The sequence below is a fragment of the Elephas maximus genome, chromosome 21 (assembly GCF_024166365.1).
Source record: "Elephas maximus indicus isolate mEleMax1 chromosome 21, mEleMax1 primary haplotype, whole genome shotgun sequence".
NCBI classification, from domain to species: Eukaryota; Metazoa; Chordata; class Mammalia; order Proboscidea; family Elephantidae; genus Elephas; species Elephas maximus.
In genome coordinates, this window is record NC_064839.1 from 38,386,491 (window position 1) to 38,406,269 (window position 19,779).

General features: G+C 46.6%; 1 protein-coding gene across 3 annotated transcripts in view; it reads right to left on the reverse strand.

Annotated features, from left to right (window-relative positions):
- DHX38 (DEAH-box helicase 38) overlaps positions 1 to 19,775 on the reverse strand; it is a 24,692-nt gene extending 4,917 nt beyond the window's left edge. Inside the window, exons 1-26 of one of the 3 annotated variants that reach the window (XM_049864774.1) lie at positions 19,687 to 19,775; positions 16,998 to 17,339; positions 15,966 to 16,153; positions 14,978 to 15,082; positions 14,291 to 14,438; positions 14,008 to 14,126; positions 13,771 to 13,847; positions 13,190 to 13,345; positions 12,446 to 12,607; positions 12,214 to 12,321; positions 9,351 to 9,463; positions 7,673 to 7,810; positions 7,098 to 7,284; positions 6,762 to 6,947; positions 6,232 to 6,372; positions 5,737 to 5,847; positions 5,530 to 5,646; positions 5,203 to 5,310; positions 4,676 to 4,788; positions 3,786 to 3,994; positions 3,529 to 3,683; positions 3,121 to 3,276; positions 2,893 to 3,027; positions 2,571 to 2,696; positions 1,960 to 2,055; positions 666 to 787 (exon numbers count right to left, since the gene is read on the reverse strand). In XM_049864774.1, coding sequence (XP_049720731.1) covers positions 666 to 787; positions 1,960 to 2,055; positions 2,571 to 2,696; positions 2,893 to 3,027; positions 3,121 to 3,276; positions 3,529 to 3,683; positions 3,786 to 3,994; positions 4,676 to 4,788; positions 5,203 to 5,310; positions 5,530 to 5,646; positions 5,737 to 5,847; positions 6,232 to 6,372; positions 6,762 to 6,947; positions 7,098 to 7,284; positions 7,673 to 7,810; positions 9,351 to 9,463; positions 12,214 to 12,321; positions 12,446 to 12,607; positions 13,190 to 13,345; positions 13,771 to 13,847; positions 14,008 to 14,126; positions 14,291 to 14,438; positions 14,978 to 15,082; positions 15,966 to 16,153; positions 16,998 to 17,320 — 3,599 coding nt within the window. In that variant the 5' untranslated portion in view covers positions 17,321 to 17,339; positions 19,687 to 19,775. Of the gene's footprint in view, positions 1 to 665; positions 788 to 1,959; positions 2,056 to 2,570; positions 2,697 to 2,892; positions 3,028 to 3,120; positions 3,277 to 3,528; positions 3,684 to 3,785; positions 3,995 to 4,675; positions 4,789 to 5,202; positions 5,311 to 5,529; positions 5,647 to 5,736; positions 5,848 to 6,231; positions 6,373 to 6,761; positions 6,948 to 7,097; positions 7,285 to 7,672; positions 7,811 to 9,350; positions 9,464 to 12,213; positions 12,322 to 12,445; positions 12,608 to 13,189; positions 13,346 to 13,770; positions 13,848 to 14,007; positions 14,127 to 14,290; positions 14,439 to 14,977; positions 15,083 to 15,965; positions 16,154 to 16,997; positions 17,340 to 19,555; positions 19,648 to 19,675 lie in introns of those variants that run through there. The other 2 variants (XM_049864775.1, XM_049864773.1) reach the window with 2 other exon arrangements.
- Positions 19,776 to 19,779: the final 4 nt, after the last annotated feature.

Consider the following 19,779-nt stretch of genomic DNA (forward strand, 5'->3'; position numbering starts at 1 on the left):
GGAAAAGAAGTTAGGAAACACTTGCTCCTCACTTCAACCCAGGACACAAGATAAATAGCCTGAGCCTTGCTGATCCTAACTGGGGTGTAAAGAGGCTGTGGAGCTAAAGGATCTTATCCCCCAACACATTTCCACTCCACTTTCCTTCCCCATTTTTGATTGGAAGCAGGAGAACAAAATAAAGGATGCCCACCTCATTCTGATCTCCGTTAAGGAATGCGGTAAGATAAAGGTTTTTTTTTTTTTCTTTTAAACTCCTTTCATATCCTCTAGGTTATATGGAGGTAGCCTGCCACCCACCTCTCCAGGACACCACTCCAGCACCACAGAGACACACAAGCCCAAGGCTCTCTTCTCCCCTCTCCACTGTGGTTTCCAAGCTCCTAGCTTGTCAGTAAAGCTGTAAGACCTACCCTGTACCCAAGCCACCTCAGGTCCTGATCACACATGACAGACAATGACAGAGCCTGCAAATGCGTACTGTAAGGAGTGTCTGTCATACCGCCACAAAGCACCACTTATACGCGAACAGCTTCTATTACTCATTTACTCCTCACACGTTCAATTTCTCTTAAGTCATGACCCTGTATCCAAGCCTTGAAACACATGTTCCAGCAGGGTGAGCCTATTAAGATGGTCTGGCAACCTCCCAGGGGTGGGCTCACCTGACACTGCCCAGGGGGCTGCGCTTTTCCTGTTCCTGTCGCCGGGCTCGCAGCTGCTCCTCAGCCAGCGCCATCTCCTCCTCCATGGCGGAGGCTTCCTCTTTGGCCCGACGGCGGTTCTCCTAGAGAGGAAGAGAGCACTGGCTGAGCCCACTGGGGACCGTTGGTGAGGGGACCTTGCTTGCATCCATCTCCCTGCTGCAAACCAGGCATTGTGTGACCAAGCCACCTCTCAGAAGCAGGAGCCACATGATCCTTTGCCTCAACACCAAGGCGACCTTTGCTTTTCAGGCCAAAGCCCACTTTCTTCTTTGATTCAAGGTGGAAATTGGAAAATTTAGACCTGACCTCAGCAGTCCACTCAATTCAGTAAGTGCTTACATTTTTTTTATCCAGTTCACAACTCCAGGAAATAGGGAAAATACTACCACCTGGGGCTGGAAAGGATAAATGTAAGGAAGATGTGTGCAGGTCCAGTGTGGGAAGGAGTATGCTGACAAAGGGAGGGAAGCAAAAACCTGAAACATTTACAACCCCAAACAATCAATCTAGGTAACGGTCATCAATAGACACTGAAACCTTGAGAAGCAGCAGACAGAGAATTGATAATGGAGGTATCAGGCTGACGCCACCTGATCAATCTTAGCACCATTACAGGTGGGAACACCAGATCTTACATGCCTCCTGATAGGAGATAAAAGAAGTACACACAGTACCACATCTATGCACCCTTTCCTAAAATAACAGAACCTGGTCTAATCAAGCCTTTAGGTTAACTACTAGTTTACAGAAAACACCCAAGATAGAGGAACACATTAAATACCACTATGAGAAAGCAATCGGCCAAATACAAAATATGGAACAGTCTATGGGACAAGTGACCTCATTTCTCCAATAAATCAATGTCATTGAAAAAGAATGGGGACGATGACTACTTTAGAATAATAATAATAACCAAAAGCAGTGTCTGGATCCTAATTCAAGCAAACCAATCCTAAAAAGTTGTCTTTGAGATAAACGGGGAAATCTGAGAAATCTGAATGAGGACTGAAGACATAAATGATGTTAAATAATGAATTTTTTTTTTTTAAATAACAGCACGAAGATTTACATTAAAAAATAAAAATTAAAAAAAAACAGCCCATTTAGTCAGAGACACATACAGGTGAAACAACACGATGTCTGAAACATGAGCTAATATGTTCCAGAAAAATAAATGGGGTGTGTGGACGGGCTGTGGGGGAGGGGAGATAACTGAAATGAGACAGAATGTTAATGACTGCAGGGTCCTTACCTGCCGTGACTTTCCTGCCTGCTTCACGCTGTAGAACATGGGGCCCAGCTCTGCCAGCCACTCTCCATCCACAGCGGTCACACACTGCATGTACTCCTGTAGACAGAAAGGCAGCAGCAGCAGTGATCACGGAAGGGCCAATGCTTCAGGCTGTACCTCCCCAGAGTGATTCCACAACTGGCAGCTAAGTGGAAAGGAGCCCTAGCCCAGCCTGTGATGCTGGAACAGGCAGAGAAAAACCCCCAAGACGGGACTTTTAATCCCTTCTCCCATCCAAATTTGTCCACAGTTGAGAAAATGTCCCCTAGTATCCAAGAAAAAAGGTCCAGCTCCTCAGAACACCTTCCTAATGACAGCAAAAGGGGGTGCTCATCCTAGGCAGCAGCTAAGTAACAATCCTGCTTGCAGAGCTGAGGTCACTGTCTCTTAGAGGTTAACTCTCTAAACTTTCCCCAATCCCCAAATGAAAAGCAACCTCAAACTCCCCTTGAAGCAATACATGTGACCTCAAGTCTCCCCAGCTAACAGCGTGGACCAGAGACAGTGAAGGGTTACAACAGCCTGCCCAGCGGGAGGCACACATTATGCCAGCACTCTTGGAAGAGACTCACCTTGGTGGTCATGACCAATTCATGATACACAATGTAGTCTGGGGTGTAGCCCATTCCAAAAAGGGAGCTAGTGGGGTGCAAGTGGCAGGGCATCCCTGTCCGGATATTCACATACTCCCCAATTCCCTAGAGAAGAAACACAACAGGTGGCATGTCAAGGAAACTCTACTCCTTTGGGCAGCTTCCCGGTCCCTTAAAACCACCCTGACACAGGCTCTTGGGGGAAGCACAGACCTACAGAACTGCATGCAAAAGGACCTCACCCTCGTGCAGGCACCAGGCCAGGAGAGGGGCCACAGAGCCACCTGCTCCCTGCGCTCACCTTGAGCTTGGCTGCCTGATGGAAATAGGCAGCACAGATGCACTTCCTGACAATGTCCCAGTCGGTGCCGCACGAGGCCAGGCTCATGCGCTGCTGCACCATGATGTCCTTGAGTTGAGCCCGCACCTCCCGGACCTGCAACAGGATACAGGGCCAACAGAGTGGACTCCTCTTTCCCCTCACTCCCACCCCTTGTCCTACACCTGCTCCTCTGGGCCACAGCCCCACCTTGCGCATGGCTTTGGCATGGATGAAATGGTCATTACACCAGATGGTGGAGTAATTGTTATTCTTCCACTGCAGGTAGACATTCAGGTAGGTCAGATGATCGCTCTCAGGGACAGCAAACTTCTCCCGGATTTGATCACTCTCCTCCTCCCGGCCCTAGGAACGAAAAGAGAATCTTTAAGCCCAGGGAACATCTAGGCCCACTGAACATATCCCAGAGGTTCTACCCACACATAACTGCAAACATGCCACCGTATTACACTTATGCTACAAGAGAAATAAACATAATTTATGATAAAATATTTATTCTAAAATGTGAGGACACAGGCAAAACTCTACCAGAAAATGAAAAAAATATTCTTGCAAATTTCCAAAACACGCCCTGAGATCCTAGACATCCTCTCCCACCTTGGGCCTGTAGAAGATGGCTGGGACTGAGAGCATGGAGACAATGAGCAGGATCTCTGAGCTGCAGCCCATGTCGCAGGACACAATGAGCATCTTGGACAAAGCTGGATCCAGTGGGAACTCCACCATTAGCCGCCCAGTAGAGGTGAGGCCACCTAGGAAAGAGGAACAAGTCCAGACATTCAGTGGGAACAGGGTGGCAAAGAGAGTGAAAACCCAAACCCCAGAGCCCATGCCAGGTTCCAGGGCCACATCACCTGTGTTGTCCAGGGCCCCGAGGATCCACAGCTGGTACATGGAGTTGAGCATGTTGTCCTCTGGGGGTGGGTCCATAAAGTGGAACTGCAGCAGATCCTGCACCCCAAGGGACTTAAGCAGCAGCACCACATTGGCCAGGTTGGTCCTCTGGATCTCAGGCACTGTGGTAGTCAGCAGTTCGTTCTTATACGCACTCTGGGTGTAGAGCCTGCAGAGAAAGACAACCCTGGTTCTGAGTGTGCCGCCCTGGTGAGCCTCTTACAAGGCCAGGCTGCCCACCCAGGACCCCTGCAGTCGAAGATCACATGGGTACAAGTAAGATCCCAGAGAGGGGGAGAACTGTTCATTCCTCTCCTCCCACTTTTTCTTTTAATCCCATTGTTCGATCTATTCAGAACTCAGTCCCGCCAATTCAGCTCTTCGGGTGGAGCTCCCTATGTGCTTGTTTCATATCTGAAACCAATCCACCTGGGGAGTAGGATCATAACTGAGTTTTATTTCCTTCTTTATATTCGGTATTTTCTGAATTCCTATAGTGACAGTTATTTTCAAAAATCGGAACAAAGAAGAAAAATTTGAGAAGTGAAAAAGAACCAGTGATGTAATTCGTTTAGATTTATACTCTGCAGGGCGGAGAGGCCTGCTGTAATTACTGCTCTTTCACTGCAGAAACTCACTTGATGCAGGTCTGCCTAGGACCCAAGGCCACTCGGACCTCAGAGCTACCTGCAGAGGACTGAGGTCACCAACCTCCCAGCCTGGGGGTCAGCTCTAGAGCAGGCACCCACTGCTGGATCCCTGCCCACCCCCACCTCACCAGCCCCGCCCGGGCTGCACATGCAGCAATCCCAGCACTGCCCCAGAAGGCAGGCTAGCACAGGACTCCTACCTGAAACACTGACCTGGGCCCGTCCTGCCAGCTCGGCCTGACCTCTGGTTGGCGTTGGCCTGGCTGATGGGGTAGATCTGAAGAGCATCCATGCCAATCCGTGGGTTGAAGACCTATGAAGGGAAAGTCAGTAAAAAACTGTCTGAGAACAGAGTAGGGGAAAGAAAGCAAGGCAGCCCTGAGGCAAAGAGAGAAAAATTTTAGTTCCTACACATCACAGAGGAAATGCCTCAGCAATGCAGGCCATGCATCCTTCTGGAACCAGGCACCTTGAGAAATGACTAAACCCATAAATACCAGCTCTGTTATCTCTACTGTTATTTAAATCATCTACCTCATCACATCATCACAAGGATTAAATTTTAAAAAAGCACATAGCAAAATCAACACTCACGTTAGTGCCCTATGCAAAATCACCACTTCTGTGTGCATCTCTCATTCCAGGGCCAAGAACCCAGGGCCAAACTTCCCAACTGAGTTCGCTCTGGGTGGAGATTTAGGGCCCCGACCCCTCTGTCTTCTCTTACCTTTAATTTGCAATAACCAGAATCGATAACAAACATAATGCCATCAACAGTCAGGGATGTCTCGGCAATGTTGGTGGCAACAATACACTTGCGAACTCCATCTGGAGCCTAGAGCAGAGGTGACGTGCAGGGAGGGAAAGTGCCCCAGATGAGAAAAGATTCCACAGGAGGCACAGCCCACCCCCCACCCTGCCCCCTGCCTGAAGAGTACCATCCTTTCTGCTTTTTCCTGGGAGGTTAATTAAGAGCCAAAGTCTTTCTTGCCTTGCTTTGGCGGGTACAAGGGACAAAGGTGGGGACCCTGGACAGACGTTCTTGCTGTCGCACCTTCTGGAAGATTTTGGCCTGGAGGTCAGAAGGCAGCTGGGAATAGATGGGCAGCACGGCCAAAGCAGGAGCGTTCTCCAGTTCCTCCAGATGTTCCACAATCTGGTCTGAGGTCACCTAAGGGCAGAGGGGAGCTGTGAGAAACTGGAGCCCCAAACTCTTGGAGACAGGATACACTCATTCATCAGTCATGATCAAGGCGCACACCTCAATGTCCTCTTGGCCAGGCATGAAGATAAGAATGTCCCCAGGGGCCCCCGACAGGTGCACCTGCAAGGACTGCTTCACTGCAGCCTCCACGTAATCCTCCTGTGGCGTCTGAAACACAGCAGGGATGCCGTCAACAGGCCACGTCTCAGGAATGCGCCCCAGGCATCCTTCTAAAACCCAGTGGCCCAGATACTGCTCTGGGGCTGAAGTCTGCTAACTTTCAGGGTGCCACACCTGTGGATAGGCTGGCCGTGAGACCCTGTGAGAACTCCTGGTGCCTCCCTGGGCCCTGTACTTCAGCTTCCAAGAAACAATGAAACAAAACCTCTCCCAGAGCACGGTCCTTTGTTCCCCTGGGCCCTGGGGCTGCAGGCCTCCCCACCAGCCCCACCATACCCACGAAATCCTCCCCAACTAAGTACCCTGCTTGATGCCCTGCCACTGGCTCCTCATCAGAGGTCGGGACCAGTTAAAAAACAGAGGCCTCAGTACCTTGCTGAAGAGGATGTCAACAGGGAAGGTGCGACCAGGGATGTGGAAGATGGGAACATTCCCAAAAAAGGCAGCAAATTTCTCTGCATCCATAGTGGCTGATGTGACAATAAGCTTCAGGTCTGAGCGTCGAGCTACCACCTAAAAGGAAAGGATCGTCAGAGGTGTCCCCAAAATCAGGACCCTGGGCTTTCTCCCTGTAGTCCATCAGCACTACTCCAAACAAAACAGAAGCCAAAGTTGATGAACTGCCATACTAGATTCACAGCAATCCTGAAGGCTGACCAGATGGAGCCAGAGCCAAAAGAGAACTATAAGTTACCAAGCTGAGCTAGAACAGACTCAATTACAAAACCAGATCTGAACCCAGCAATCCCGAGGCCTCAGGGCAAACTATGGCCTGTCAGAAGCCCCCTCAGTTTTTGTAGATTAGACCCAGCCCACTTAGCTGCTCCTCAGCTTCTAACTACCACCAGTGCTCTGGTCAGAGCTATACAGACACAGAGGGACTGGGACCCCTCGGCCCTCACCTCCCGGAGCAGACCAAATAGCACATCAGTGTTGAGGGAGCGCTCATGGGCCTCATCCATGATGATGGCACTGTAGTGATCCAGGTCGGCTTCCCGCAGAGACTCTCGGAGCAGGATCCCATCAGTCATGTACTTGATCAAAGTGTTTTCTGAGGTGCAATCTTCGAAGCGGATGGCATAACCCACCTGGGAGGTCAGGGAGATGGCTCAAAACCAACCACCAGCTTGTCACTAGCACAGCCCATGCTAATAGCTAAACAAATGACACCTTTCAGCACAAATGGATAAAAAACTGTCATGCAATAAACTACATAGCACACCTTCATGTCCACTTACCTCCTCACCAAGGTTTCCACCCATCTCTTCACTGACTCTCTTGGCCACTGACATGGCAGCCACACGCCGGGGCTGGGTGCACCCGATCATCCCATAGTCCGTGTAACCATCTTCATGCAAGTACTGGGTCAACTGAGTGGTCTTCCCACTCCCCGTCTCCCCAACCACGATCACGATGCTATTGTCTCTACAAGGAAGAAAGGTAAACGGCTAGTCAACCCAGTGGAAGGCCAAATGCAAGACTCTGAGCGGACTCGGCCACCTGCTGTCCCCATGCCTAGCTATCCCAAGAGCATGCTTGCTGTGAAAGGAGGATTTCATAGGGAAAAGAGCCTCATACCAAGATACCATCAAAAATGTCTAGAATACACTAAAGTTTAAACAAGTGAACTACAAGTGATACTATCTTGCTTACTTTATGTGGTGCTGTCCAGAACACCCAGGACACAGAAAAAGTAATGATTTCCCTTCTCCATCAGATGCAACGCACAAAAGAAAAAACTAGCAATCAACACCAGAGACAATGGAGACACCTGACTCAACACTGGACTTGCTGGGCTCGGTGGTGGAATTACCTGATAATAGTGAGTAGTTCCTGCTGCACTGCGAAGATAGGCAGGTACTGCCTCTGCTCCAGAATCGACTTCTTTTTTGCAAATTCGCTGCTGGCTTCGCTCTTTTTCTTCATGTGATCCGCAAACTTCTGCTCTGTCCTGAGAATACACAGCAGCCTAAGTCCCCTGCATAACTTCCTACTCTTTCCCTTCCTGACTGGGTTACCACCCTTCTTCCTACACCCAGAATGAGAACTACTTCTATGAGAAGCAATAAATCTCAAACAAACAATAGCAGCCAGGTAGTCAGAGATGTTTCTCTTCACCTCGGGCCAAAGGGACTGGAACTGCTATCTAAGAATCCATCATCCACAACACACTCTACACCCCAGGGTCAAACAGCTAATATGGATCAAAGGAGTCACAGGTTATTGAGTGGGCAAACCCTCTAACCTAAAATGACTTTGACCAGAGAGGAGATGAAATCACCAGGTTATTAACTTGTACAGAATATACCCCTGGACGACTTCAGCACAACACTTAAAGGGCTAAAATAGCCAGTGGTCTTCTGAGGAAGTTAGGGTCGCAGAACACTCGCGTTTAGGTCAGGCATCCTCCCTCCTCTTGGCAGGGTCTGTAAAACTTCATTTTCAAAGAATTATAAGGACGGACCCACTTAATATTTACCTATAACTCCTCCTGAAAACACTCAAGTATCTGACACATGTACACATCCCAAAACTGCACAGCAAAAAGATACTAGTTCAGTGCTACATGAGTCTCTGCAATCTTTCACACTACGCCTCCCCCAAAAGACTTCCTTCTGTCATAGCTACACCAAGCTCAGTCAAGCCTCCTATTTCTAAATTCAGTCAGTCCCCCTAATCACCTCACAATGCACACCTAAGGGATTAAATTAACTAGATACTGACGAAGTTTGATCAATACTACCAGCTTCTCATTTGGGACATTTCTCACAGGGGTACAGAGAATTATTAACTCATGACACAGTTCAACAGGACCTCACAGTGTTCAAAGAATGAGACAAAAGACATTTGGGTCCAACCACCTGCCCAATGCAGGAATCCCAACAAGCAGTTATCTAACATCTGCTTAAATGCCCCTGTGAACAGGGAAGTCACTGCCTGATGAGACAACCCTTTCTATTTTTGAACGTCTGTTAAAAATAGTTCTCCTTATATTGAACTGAAATCTGAGCTAGCAAAACAAAGCCTCCTACACTGAACATCTGACAGGCAGCTGAGCGGAGTGGCTACGAGCTTGGGCTCTGACACTAGACTGCCTGGGGCGATCCTAACTCTGCCATTTACTAGCTAGGTAAGCTCAAACAAGTTACTTAACCTCCCTGGATCTCAGTATCCTCGTGTGAAAAGTATGAACAGCACTTATTTCATGAACTGTTGTGAAAATCCAATGAGTGACTACTGAGAAATGTTTCATACTGCCTGGCACAGAGAAAGCATTCCTATGGTAGGGGCTATGGTGGTGACAGGAATCATATCTAGGAGAAGTTGAAGATGGTGGAAAGGCGATGGAAGCGATGGAAGAATTTTTGCCTTAAACTCAGTAACATCTTATCATCTTATTCACAAGCCATGCGTTCTATGAGTTCCACTGCCATTGCCTTTGACAGCCCCCAGTCTTTTGGGGAGCCCACTGCTGGCCTGAGATGGCCTACCTGTAATCCACTTTGCCATCTTCTGTCAGAGCTTTATCTGGCTCTTCCTCTTTTTTGACACCCATTATATCTCCCAGTTTGGTCCCAGCCAATTCCCAGTGTTTGTGCTGGGCCTGAAAAAGAAAAGCAAGTTTGTTCCATCCTGTAACACTACTGTGGGCAAAAGAAAATCAGCCGATTTGATGACCAGCTCCATTTACTGGTGCCATCGAGTCAGCTCCAACTCAGAGTGACCCTATATACAGCAGAATGAAACACTGTCCAGCCCTGTGCCGTTCTCACAATCCTTGCTATGTTTGAGCCCACTGTTGCAGCCACTGTGTAAATCTATCTCATTGAGGGTCTTCCTCTTTTTTGCTAACCCACTACTTTACTAAGCCATGATGTCCTTCTCTAGGGACTGGTCCCTCCTGATAACACGTCCAAACTCCATGAGATGAAGGCACATTCTGTCTGTACTTCTTTCAAAACAGATTCGTTTGTTCTTTTGTCAGCCCATGGTACATTCAATATTCACCAACACCATAATTCAAAGGCATCAATTCCTCTTCAGTCTTCCTTATTCACTGTCCAGCTTTCGCATGCATACCAGATATACCAGGCGACTAAGAATACCATGGCTTGGGTCAGGCACATCTAGTTCTCAAAGTGACATCTATACTTCTCAACACTTTAAGAGATCTTTTGCAGCAGATTTGCCCAATGCAGTATGTTGATTTCTTGACTGCTGCTTCTGTGGGCATTGATTGTGGATCCAAGTAGAATGAAATCCTTGGCTTCAATCTTTTCTCCATTTATCATGATGTTGCTTATTGGTCCAGTTGTGAGGATTTTTGTTTTATGTTGAGGTTTAAGCCATAATGAAGGCTGGAGTCTTCGATCTTCATTAGTAAATGCTTCAAGTCCTCTTTGCTTTCAGCAAGCAAGGCTGTATCATCTGCATATCGAAGATTGCGAATGAGTCTTCTTCCAATCCTGATGCTGCACTCTTCTTCATTTAGTCTAGCTTCTCAGATTATTTGCTCAGATACAGATCAAATAAGTACGGTGAAAGGATACAGCCCTGATGCATTCCTTTCCAGATTTTAAACCACGCAGTTATCCCCTTGTTCTGTTTGAACAACTGCCTCTTGGTCTATGTACAGGTTCCTCATGAGCACAATTAAGTGTCCTGGAATCCCATTCCCTACAACGTTAACCGTAATTTGTTAAGATCTACACAGTCGAATGCCTTTGCATAGTCAAAAAAACACAGGTAAACATCATTCTGGTATCCTCTGCTTTTAGCCAAGATCCATTTGACATCAGCAGTGGTATCCCCTGTTCCACGTCTCTTCTGAATCTGGCTTGAATTTCTGGCAGTTCCCAGATGATGTACTATTGCAACCGTTTTTTAATTATCTCCAGCAAAATTTTACTTATATGTGATAAATGATATTGTTCGATAATTTCTATATTTTGCTGGATCACCTTTCTTTGGAATGCTCTTCCAGTTGGCTGGCCAGGTAGCAGTCTTCCAAATTTCTTGGCATAGATGAGTGAGCAACTTCAGCATTGCATTCATTTGTTGAAACATCTCGATTGGTACTCCGTCAATTCCTGGAGCCTTGTTTTTTTTGCCAATGCCTTCAGTGCACTTGGACTTTTTCCTTTATTATCCCTGGTTCCGGATCATATGCTACCTCCTGAATGACTGAATGTCGACCAATTGTTTTTGGTACAGTGGCTTTGTGTATTCCTTCTATCTTCTTTTGATGTTTCCTGCATCATTCAATTTTTTGCTCATACAATTCTTTAGTATTAAAACTAAAGGCTTGAATTTTTCCTTCACTTCTTTCAGCTTAAGAAATGCCAAGCACGTTCTTCCCTTTTGGTTTTCTAACTCCAGGTGCTGGCACATTTCGTTATAATAACACTTTGTTTTCTCGAGCTGCCCTTTGAAATCTTCTGTTCAGCTCTTTTACCTCATCATTTCTTCCACTCGCTTTAGCTACTGTATGTTCAAGAGCAAGTTTCAGAGTGTCTTCTTACATCCATTTTGGTCTTTTCTTTCTCTTCTGCCTTTTTAGTGATCTTTTGTTTTCTTCATGTATGATGTCCTTGAGGCTATCCCAAAACTCCTCTGGTCTTTGGTCATTAGCGTTCAATGTGTCAAATCTATTCTTGAGATGGTCTGTAAATTCAGGGGGGTTATACTCAAAGCTGTACTTTGGCTCTCATGGACTTAATTTTCTTCAGCTCCAACTTGAACTTGATTGTGAGCTACTGAGGGTTTGCTCCATAGTCGGCCCCTAGCCTTGCTCTGACTGATGATATTGAGTTTCTCCATCATCTCTTTCCACAGATACAATCGATGTGACTCCTGTGTATTCCATCTGGTGAGGTCCACATATATAGTCGCCATTTATGTTGTTGAAGAAAGATATTTGTAATGAATAAGTCACTGGTCTTGCAACTTCCTATCATGCTATCTTCAGTGTTCCAAGATGCACTGAAAAGTACTGATGACTGGAATGCGAAAGTTAGAAACAAAGAAGGATCAGTAGGTGGAAAATATGGCCTTGGTGACAGAAATGATGCTGGAGTCTCCATTTAGCACATGGCAAATCCCCATAGCAGGTGGCAAAATCACCAAGCCATGCATTCCAGCTCTGGAGCCTCAAGCTCTGAAAGCGCCATACCCCGTGGTTGTTTTAACTGGACCTGGTGGAGGAACACAGTGCGCTCCTCCTAGGGCAGATCCTTGCTTGGTGAGTGTCCTCTCACTTCCAACAGGAATCCTGTCTGTGAGGTCTAACAAGTTTTTTTAAAAGAAAAAAGAAAAATACGCAGACTTCCCAGCCCCAGGTAATAAGAAACCAACCTTTTTGCGTTCCTTTTGCTCTCTGTGCTTCCGCACTGTTTGACTGCCTTTTCGAGCAATAATGGCCAAGTCCGAAGTGGCATCCTTGACTGGAATCACAGGTTCTGGCTGCAGGAGGTTGAGGAAAAAGAAATCCCTCACTGATCATTAAAATCAACAGGGTCCATTTCACTCCCTTCTTCCCTCTTTTTGAGTCTTCCTCTTTCCACCTCTAGGCACAGGGGAGCCTCACCTGCTTGGTGAAAACGATGCGCCCGTCCAGGAAGGGAGGCACCAAATTATGCACCATCAGATGCACCTTGGCTGCATTGTCTTCTTCAAAGTCTTCGTCCACCTCCAGCCGATGGACCACACCACTGGTGAGCATTCGGTTGGTTTCCCAGCGCTCGTTATCCTGTGGGGACACAATGCGAAGCCACACTCAGACTGTAACCAGAAGGTCATCCAGAAAGGTCACCAGGCAAGTCCACCCTTCGAGTCCTGACAGGAGGACCATGGGTGGCCCAAGAGATGTCACAGGCCTTTCAACCCTGCAGCTCCTTTGACTGAAGAATCGCTGATCTCAAATTACCTGCGGTTACTTTATCCAAGAAGCAGCACCTTACTCAAGGTCAGAACCCCCATATGGAGACACAAATGGTGACAGTTCCTGGCTCGACTTATCAGTCCTGACCACTAAGACACAAAGGACACAGACCACAGAGCCAGGGCCCACCATATCGATGAGTGAGTGGATGACAGCACCCATCAACAGCACCCCTCAAGGAAGTACCGTAAAGCAGAGAAGTCACGTGCTGGGGTTTTTGTAAGCTACTGAAAGGTCTGTGCCCAGCCCTCTTCCACCTCCAGATGTGTATGTACATCTGGTCTCTAGGCAACGGGGAGACAAACTATGGTATCATCCTTGAACACGACCTTTCCCATACGCATCCAACTTCAGCTCTGAATACACTCCAACTACTGTAGGTGACCTCACCTCATTAATCTGTCTCCGCTGAGCTGAAATCCGCTTCTGCTTCTGTTTATGCAGATGCTGCTCCCGCCTCCTCACATAGTCCTCGGAAGAGTAGGCCAGGGGATTATGGAACTCATCGTATCCCTCATCCATCATGTACCAATCCCGGTCAGCTTGCTGAAAAGCATAAGACAAAGTGACAGAAACAAGAAGCAGGTCAAGTTTACGTGCAAGATTTAGCCAATAGGGGAGGAAACGTGTGGTAAGAAGTCACTAGTGCCATGGAGCACCCCGACTAAAGGGCAGTAAAGAACCATGAGTCATCCAGCCCATCATAACAGCACTTCTTAGACTTACCACACTGTGGCGCCAGCACCTAACAAGGAAAGTTAGGTCTGGCCTACAGCATTAGGCAAGAAGTTTTCCTGTGGAGCCAGTCCTCTGGAAAGAGATTCCAGGACTTCAGCACTGAACCACTCAGCTAGTGTTAACAATCTCATCAAAGTCCAAAACCACTAGGGTGTCACTTGTGGCTCTTGTGCACTAACCCCACTTTCCTCTGCCACCTCTTATTCGGCCCCTTAAAGACATTAAGCTTTTACCCTCTGGTCATCCTCCCATTGCTGCCGCTCCTCTTCTGTGTCAAATGGAATTCCTTCCTCACCATCCTCACGCCTTCCTGAAGGAGAACACGTAGCACGTCAGTCCACAAGAGCCTAACTTATCCCCAGTGGCCAAGACCAGACCTGGAAAGTCACACAGCCCCAGAAGCACAGCCTCAGCTCAGCCTCACCAGGATCAGAGGTCTTGCTTCCTGCCTCCTCCTCCCACTGAGTTACCTCGGCCCCTGGACAGACGCGGGGTGGACCCCAGGTGTCTTCTGTCCTCCGCCCACTCGTTGTATTTGTAGGATGGGGTTGGCAGAGGTGTGTCCTCGGAGTACTTACTCCTCACGGACCTGGGAAACAGGATTGCCAGCATCTTAAACAGTTACTAAGCTGAGACATTCTCCCCAGCTGCCAGCTGCTCCTCCATCTTAGATCCCTCTGCCTCATCACACCCACCCCTTGTCACCCACCCAGAGCAACAGGGATGCTTCAGATGCTTCAACCAGAACATCACCTATCTCGATCTCGAGTGGAAGGCCGATGGCTCCTTTCGGAGTCCCGATAGGAAGGTGATGGGGAGGGTGATTCCCACTGCGAACGTCTTGAAGTGCCATAGCCACTGTCCTCTTCCTCCCAGGTAGACCTTGAAGGAGTGGCAGCATCTAAAGCCACGAAAGACACATCCACAGGAAATAGTTCATTTACCAAGACATAGCGCTAGAACAATCAGCCAAAAGTCAATTTCCCAAATTTATTTCTTTTACTATTTATAAATCTTGCACCTTTTTCTAATGGATAAGGTGTTTTTGACAGTTTTTAAAGGCTTTTGATTTTAATGGATTAGTTTTCATTTTGTTTATAACAACGTTTTAAGAATTGTTGAATTTGTCTCTGTAAATATCTCTCTTGAGTACAAAGAATTCTTTTTAATAAATCCTTCTGCCTCCCAGTTCCCCACTCTTTACTGCTAGTTGGAAAATTGCCTGTTCAGCAAACGTGCTTATCTCCCTAAAGGAAGCATATCCATCTCAAGAGGTCAGGGCTATGCCCACCCGACTCCAAACCAAGTATTCCAAGAGGCTCATGGTAGAATCATTGCCCACGATGAACCCACTGAGGATGGGAGTCACTTCCTCTGCCTTTCTATACTTTTATACACGTGAACCTCCACAACCCACAGCCAGGAAGCAGGAAATTCCACCTTTGGGCCGATGTCGGGGGCTCTCTGGTTCATTTCTTCTGCTGCTGCGCTCTGATCCTCCATCTCGCTCCGATCTACTGCTGTGCCGACTTCTATCTCGCTCATCTGTGGAGAGCCACACGCAAGGCTTAGAAAACGTGTCCTGCCCTAACTTACACCCATCTTCACCCTTGAGAAAGGACAGGCCTTCTACCACTCACTCACAGGTGCAATCTGCACTGCTATTATGCCATCCATGGGGTTCCTGAAACTCACATTTTCCCACTCTTTCAAGAGGAAAAAATAGTTACTGGCTAGAAAGTTTCAAATTCACAGTAATAGTTATTTTCCTGCAAGAATTCAAAAAATGAGAGTTATAACTCTATAGTTACTAGTTTTTTAATAGTTACAAGTTTATAAGCTATAGAACTTAATACTGAGCAAAGCCAGCATTGGATTTTACGTCTGGCTTTGCTCCAGAGCACTGTCCTTTCTCTAGCACCAATAATACTGTAAAATCTGATTTTCTCATACATCTTACCCATTATCACCTGTTCAGCAATTTTTATAATAAAATAAGAACCATACGCTTAAGCAAAGCAGCTATGTTGCTTTTTTTTTTAAATTTTCTTAAATTGCCTATCATTCCCAATCCCAGTGGGGTCAAAATAAACCAGACTAACATCTTGCAAATAACCAATTACCACTGAGTTGATTCCAACACATGGTCACCCCATGTGTTTCAGAGTAGAACTATATTCCATACAGTTTTCTGGGTTGTGATCTTTTGGAAGTAGGTTGCCAGGCTTTTCTTCCATGGCACCTCAGGAGAGATTAGAACCACCAATCTTTGAGTTAGTAGCCAATCATTTAACTGTTTATGCCACCTAGGGACTCCTATCTTGCAAACAGGGCTCCCTAATTATTGGGCATTATGAAAACTGCAACAGGAAAAAGGCAGTATGTTTATTCAAATGTCTAATAGGCAATAAGTGCTATGCCAGTTTACCTCTGTCTCTCTTGCGGTCATAGTCTCGATCCCGTGATTTCTCTTTCTTCCGATCTTTTTCTTCTTTAGATGAGGCATAGACACCATGTTCCCGCCGTTCCCGTTCTCTCTGCCTACTGCGTTCCCAAAACTCTTCACTCACACCACCAGGATGGGATGGTGTCTCTACTCGGGCACATCGATAATGTCTGAAAGGTATGGGTAATGATAAAAGACCCCTCTGCAGGAAAGAAACCTTGCCCAAAAGAAGTTCTTGGCTGTGCCAAACAAGTGCTCTGTCCTTTTCCACTTTATCTCCCTGGTACCCCAGTCTTACATATGGCAACAACCCATAGCATTTCTAACTTCAATCATTTATTCTCTAGTTACCTTTGAACTCTCCCCACAAATATGAAGAAAATATCAATTCCTACCTACTCTGAACATTACAGAATCATAACAAAAGTATAAAGCTCTAAATGGCCAATAAAAAAAACTGAGAGATACACGAACAGACTGCTACTTAGCTCAAGTACATACACGAGACTAAATGGCCAGCTCCTGCCCAGAGGCAAGATGAGAAGGCAAAAAGGGACAGGAGCTTGTTGAATGGACGCGGGAAATCCACGGTGGAAAAGAAGAGTATGCCGTCACATTATAAGGAAAGCAACTAGGATCACATAACAACGTGTGTATAAATTTTTATATGAAAAACTAACTTGAATTGTAAACTTTCACTTAAAAAAACAATAATAAATAAAAAACCAGGTAAAAAAAGCAATGAAAAAAAAATGAGCATAAACACTGGATTTTACTTTCTGGTCTCCATTTTCATTCCCTTTGGATTAATCCTTCCTAAGGTCTTTACCGGAAACCCTGGTGGCGCAGTGGTTAAGTGACACTGCTCCTAACCAAGAGGCTGGCAGTTCAAATCCGCCAGGCGCTCCTTGGAAATTCAATGGGGCAGTTGTACTCTGTCCTATCGGGTTGCTATGAGTCAGAATCAACTTGATGGCAGTGGGTTCGGTTTTTTTTTTTTTTTAAGGCCTTTACCTGTCTTTTCGGCTACTTCGGCCGGACTGGTCACTGTCCTCCTCCTCAGCATCCCTCTGGTCATCCTTGCCCTCTTCCCAGTCCTTGTAGGAAGAGATTCTGGACTTCTTCTTGTCTTCTCCGTCATCCTTCTCCTCTCGCTCCCTCCGTTTCAGGGAGGCCAACAAGTCCAGTCCCAGCAATGAAGGGCGAGGGGCAGGGGCCTTAAAGACATGCTGCTCACTAGCCGCACTTTTGGTCTTGCAAATAAGACCACCAACCTGAGAGTCCAGATCAGTGCCTTCCAGTCGATGGATCGAAGCATCCTCGCTGCTGTCCTCCATCACAGGCTATGGGATTTCCCTGGCAGGAGAATAAACCATTTAAGACAAGACATAAAACAGGAGAAGGTTAGGCTCTGAAATATACCAGAATACCTATAGTTACAGGTATATTTAGGGGTTAATTCTCCCCATCCCTGCAACAAGACCAGGATATCTTTAGCTTATCTTGCAAAAAACTTTCAGTCAAGTCACTGACAATCCTGAAAGACCCCCTTGCAGAATCCAAACACACACCAGAAACACACAAACATCCCCCCAGAATCCAAAAGGGTATCATCCAGACAAGAATAGACTTCACTAAGGAACAGTTATGAGGGACTAGCAGCATTTGTACAGGCAATGTAGTGGAAACACCCCTAGGTTTGAAGTCATAAAACCTGAGTTAGAATCCAGGCTCTTGACACTGTCTATTCGCGTGATTACAAGCAAATAACTTAATCTTTGGCTGGCCATCGCTTCCATGTCTATAAAGTGAAAACGATGCTTGCTTTACCTAAAATATGGATTATTATGAGGATCAGACAAGAAAGTACATGTGAAAGTTCTATGTAACTATAACCCACTGCTGTCAATTCTGACTCACAGTGACCCTATAAGACAGATTAGAACTGCCTCATAGGGTTTCCAAGGCTGCAAATCTTTATAGCAGCAGACTATGACATCTTTCTCCCCTCCTGCTGAGTAGCTGGTGGGTTCAAAGGGCCCTTGCTTTTTCGATCAGCAACCTATCACTTAACCACTGTGCCACCAGGGCTCCTTTATAACCATAAACAGTTATATAACTAAAGTTTTTACATTATTTACCACACTCCTATATACTGAGTGGGTCCCTTGCCACTTTTTTTTTTCATGAATGTACTCTCTATTCTTCTACTCTATCCCTCTCTTTAAACTACAGATACAACAGAGTACATAGAGATGTTGGGGTATTAGGCTGCCATCCATATTATCCATACTCTGGTGGCTTTTTTTCAGACCAGTGTGTTTTGTAGAAAAGAATTACCTCACAGCAGTCAAAATCTGTTTAATAACTATTGATGTTCACCAAAAACATTGATGAGAAACTCTAGGGAACGGTGTTCCTGAAAAATATTTTGTTTAAGTGACTGTAAGACTTCCTGACCTTCAACAAGTAACAAATTCTTCTTACTTCTCATTACACGGCATTGCAAACATACACCTATTCTGAGTGCTTGCATAATTCCCCTCATTCCAACAAGTCAGTGAAGCAGAGGAAAGGGTAGGGTGCCACCAGAATCCAAAATATTTTGCCAAGCTCTAATGAACACACCCAGCTCTACATTGAGAGTACAGTCAAACAGACTGGACACACATTATCAATCAGATGCAAGAGCTGCATTTTGAAAATATTAGGCAGAATATAAAAGAGATGGACGCATATTGGTGACACCTGTATACATGTGCGACACTCCAAACAGGGAGGTAGAAACATACAGGCTTTGAGTAGCTGTAGTTTAAACTAGAAAATTTACCTCTAGAATACCATTCTATACAACTAAAGGAACCTCGTCTATCTTGTTGACTGCTTTAGCCCAGCACCTAGTTAAAACAAACGTTTGAGGAATAAATGAATGAGTTTAAACATATCAAAGGAGAACCAGACGCCACAAGTTTATGGAGACATCAAGCAAAGGAGCACACGAAAAGGTTTCTGACAGAGAGGCCTTAACTAGCTTTGAAGAACAAAAAATAAGGCGTGAAGAGGCTAGATTCTGGAGAACTAATGACAAAGACGCCACAAAAGGTATGAGAAAAACAGTGAAGAAAAAGCTAGATTAACTCATTCAACAATTGTTCACTGAGTGCCTTCTCTGAGCCAATCACACTGTTCTAGGCAATAGGGACAGAGCAGAAAGCAAAACAGGCAAAAATTCTCGCACTCTTGAAGCTGACATCTAGAGGTGATCGCCCACGAAGTTGTCTGGTAACGACAGCCGCGTGAAAAAACAGAGGAAGACACACGGGGCCCTACTCCGGCTGATCATCGGTCAGGGAGTGAGCTAAGGCAGGGGCCTGAGGAGGGGTGAGGGATCTGACCGGAGCAAAGAAAGGGGACAGGGCAGGAAGGACCGGAACGCATCCCTGAGGTGAAAAAAGCGAGTTGGGTGACAACCGAAAAAGTTAACTTTTCAAACCCGGACCTGAGCAAGGGATCGATATCCGCCGCGGGAGCGGCCCGGAGTGGCAAGGGCAGGAAAAAGAAGGGACACTCACGGCAGCGAGCACAACTCTCCGGGCCCTTCGGTCCCGGACTGTGGGGCGTCGGCGCCGCCACTCTACGCTCAGGCGGCCTCAGGGAGCCAAAATCCGCACCTTGAAAGCCGCCATTCTTACCCCCATGATACCTTGCGGGGCCTTCTCTATCCGCGCAAAGATACCACCGAGAGCAGTCCGCCAAACGCCGGTTCCTGGTTCCAGGAGTGGGACAAAGCGCGACC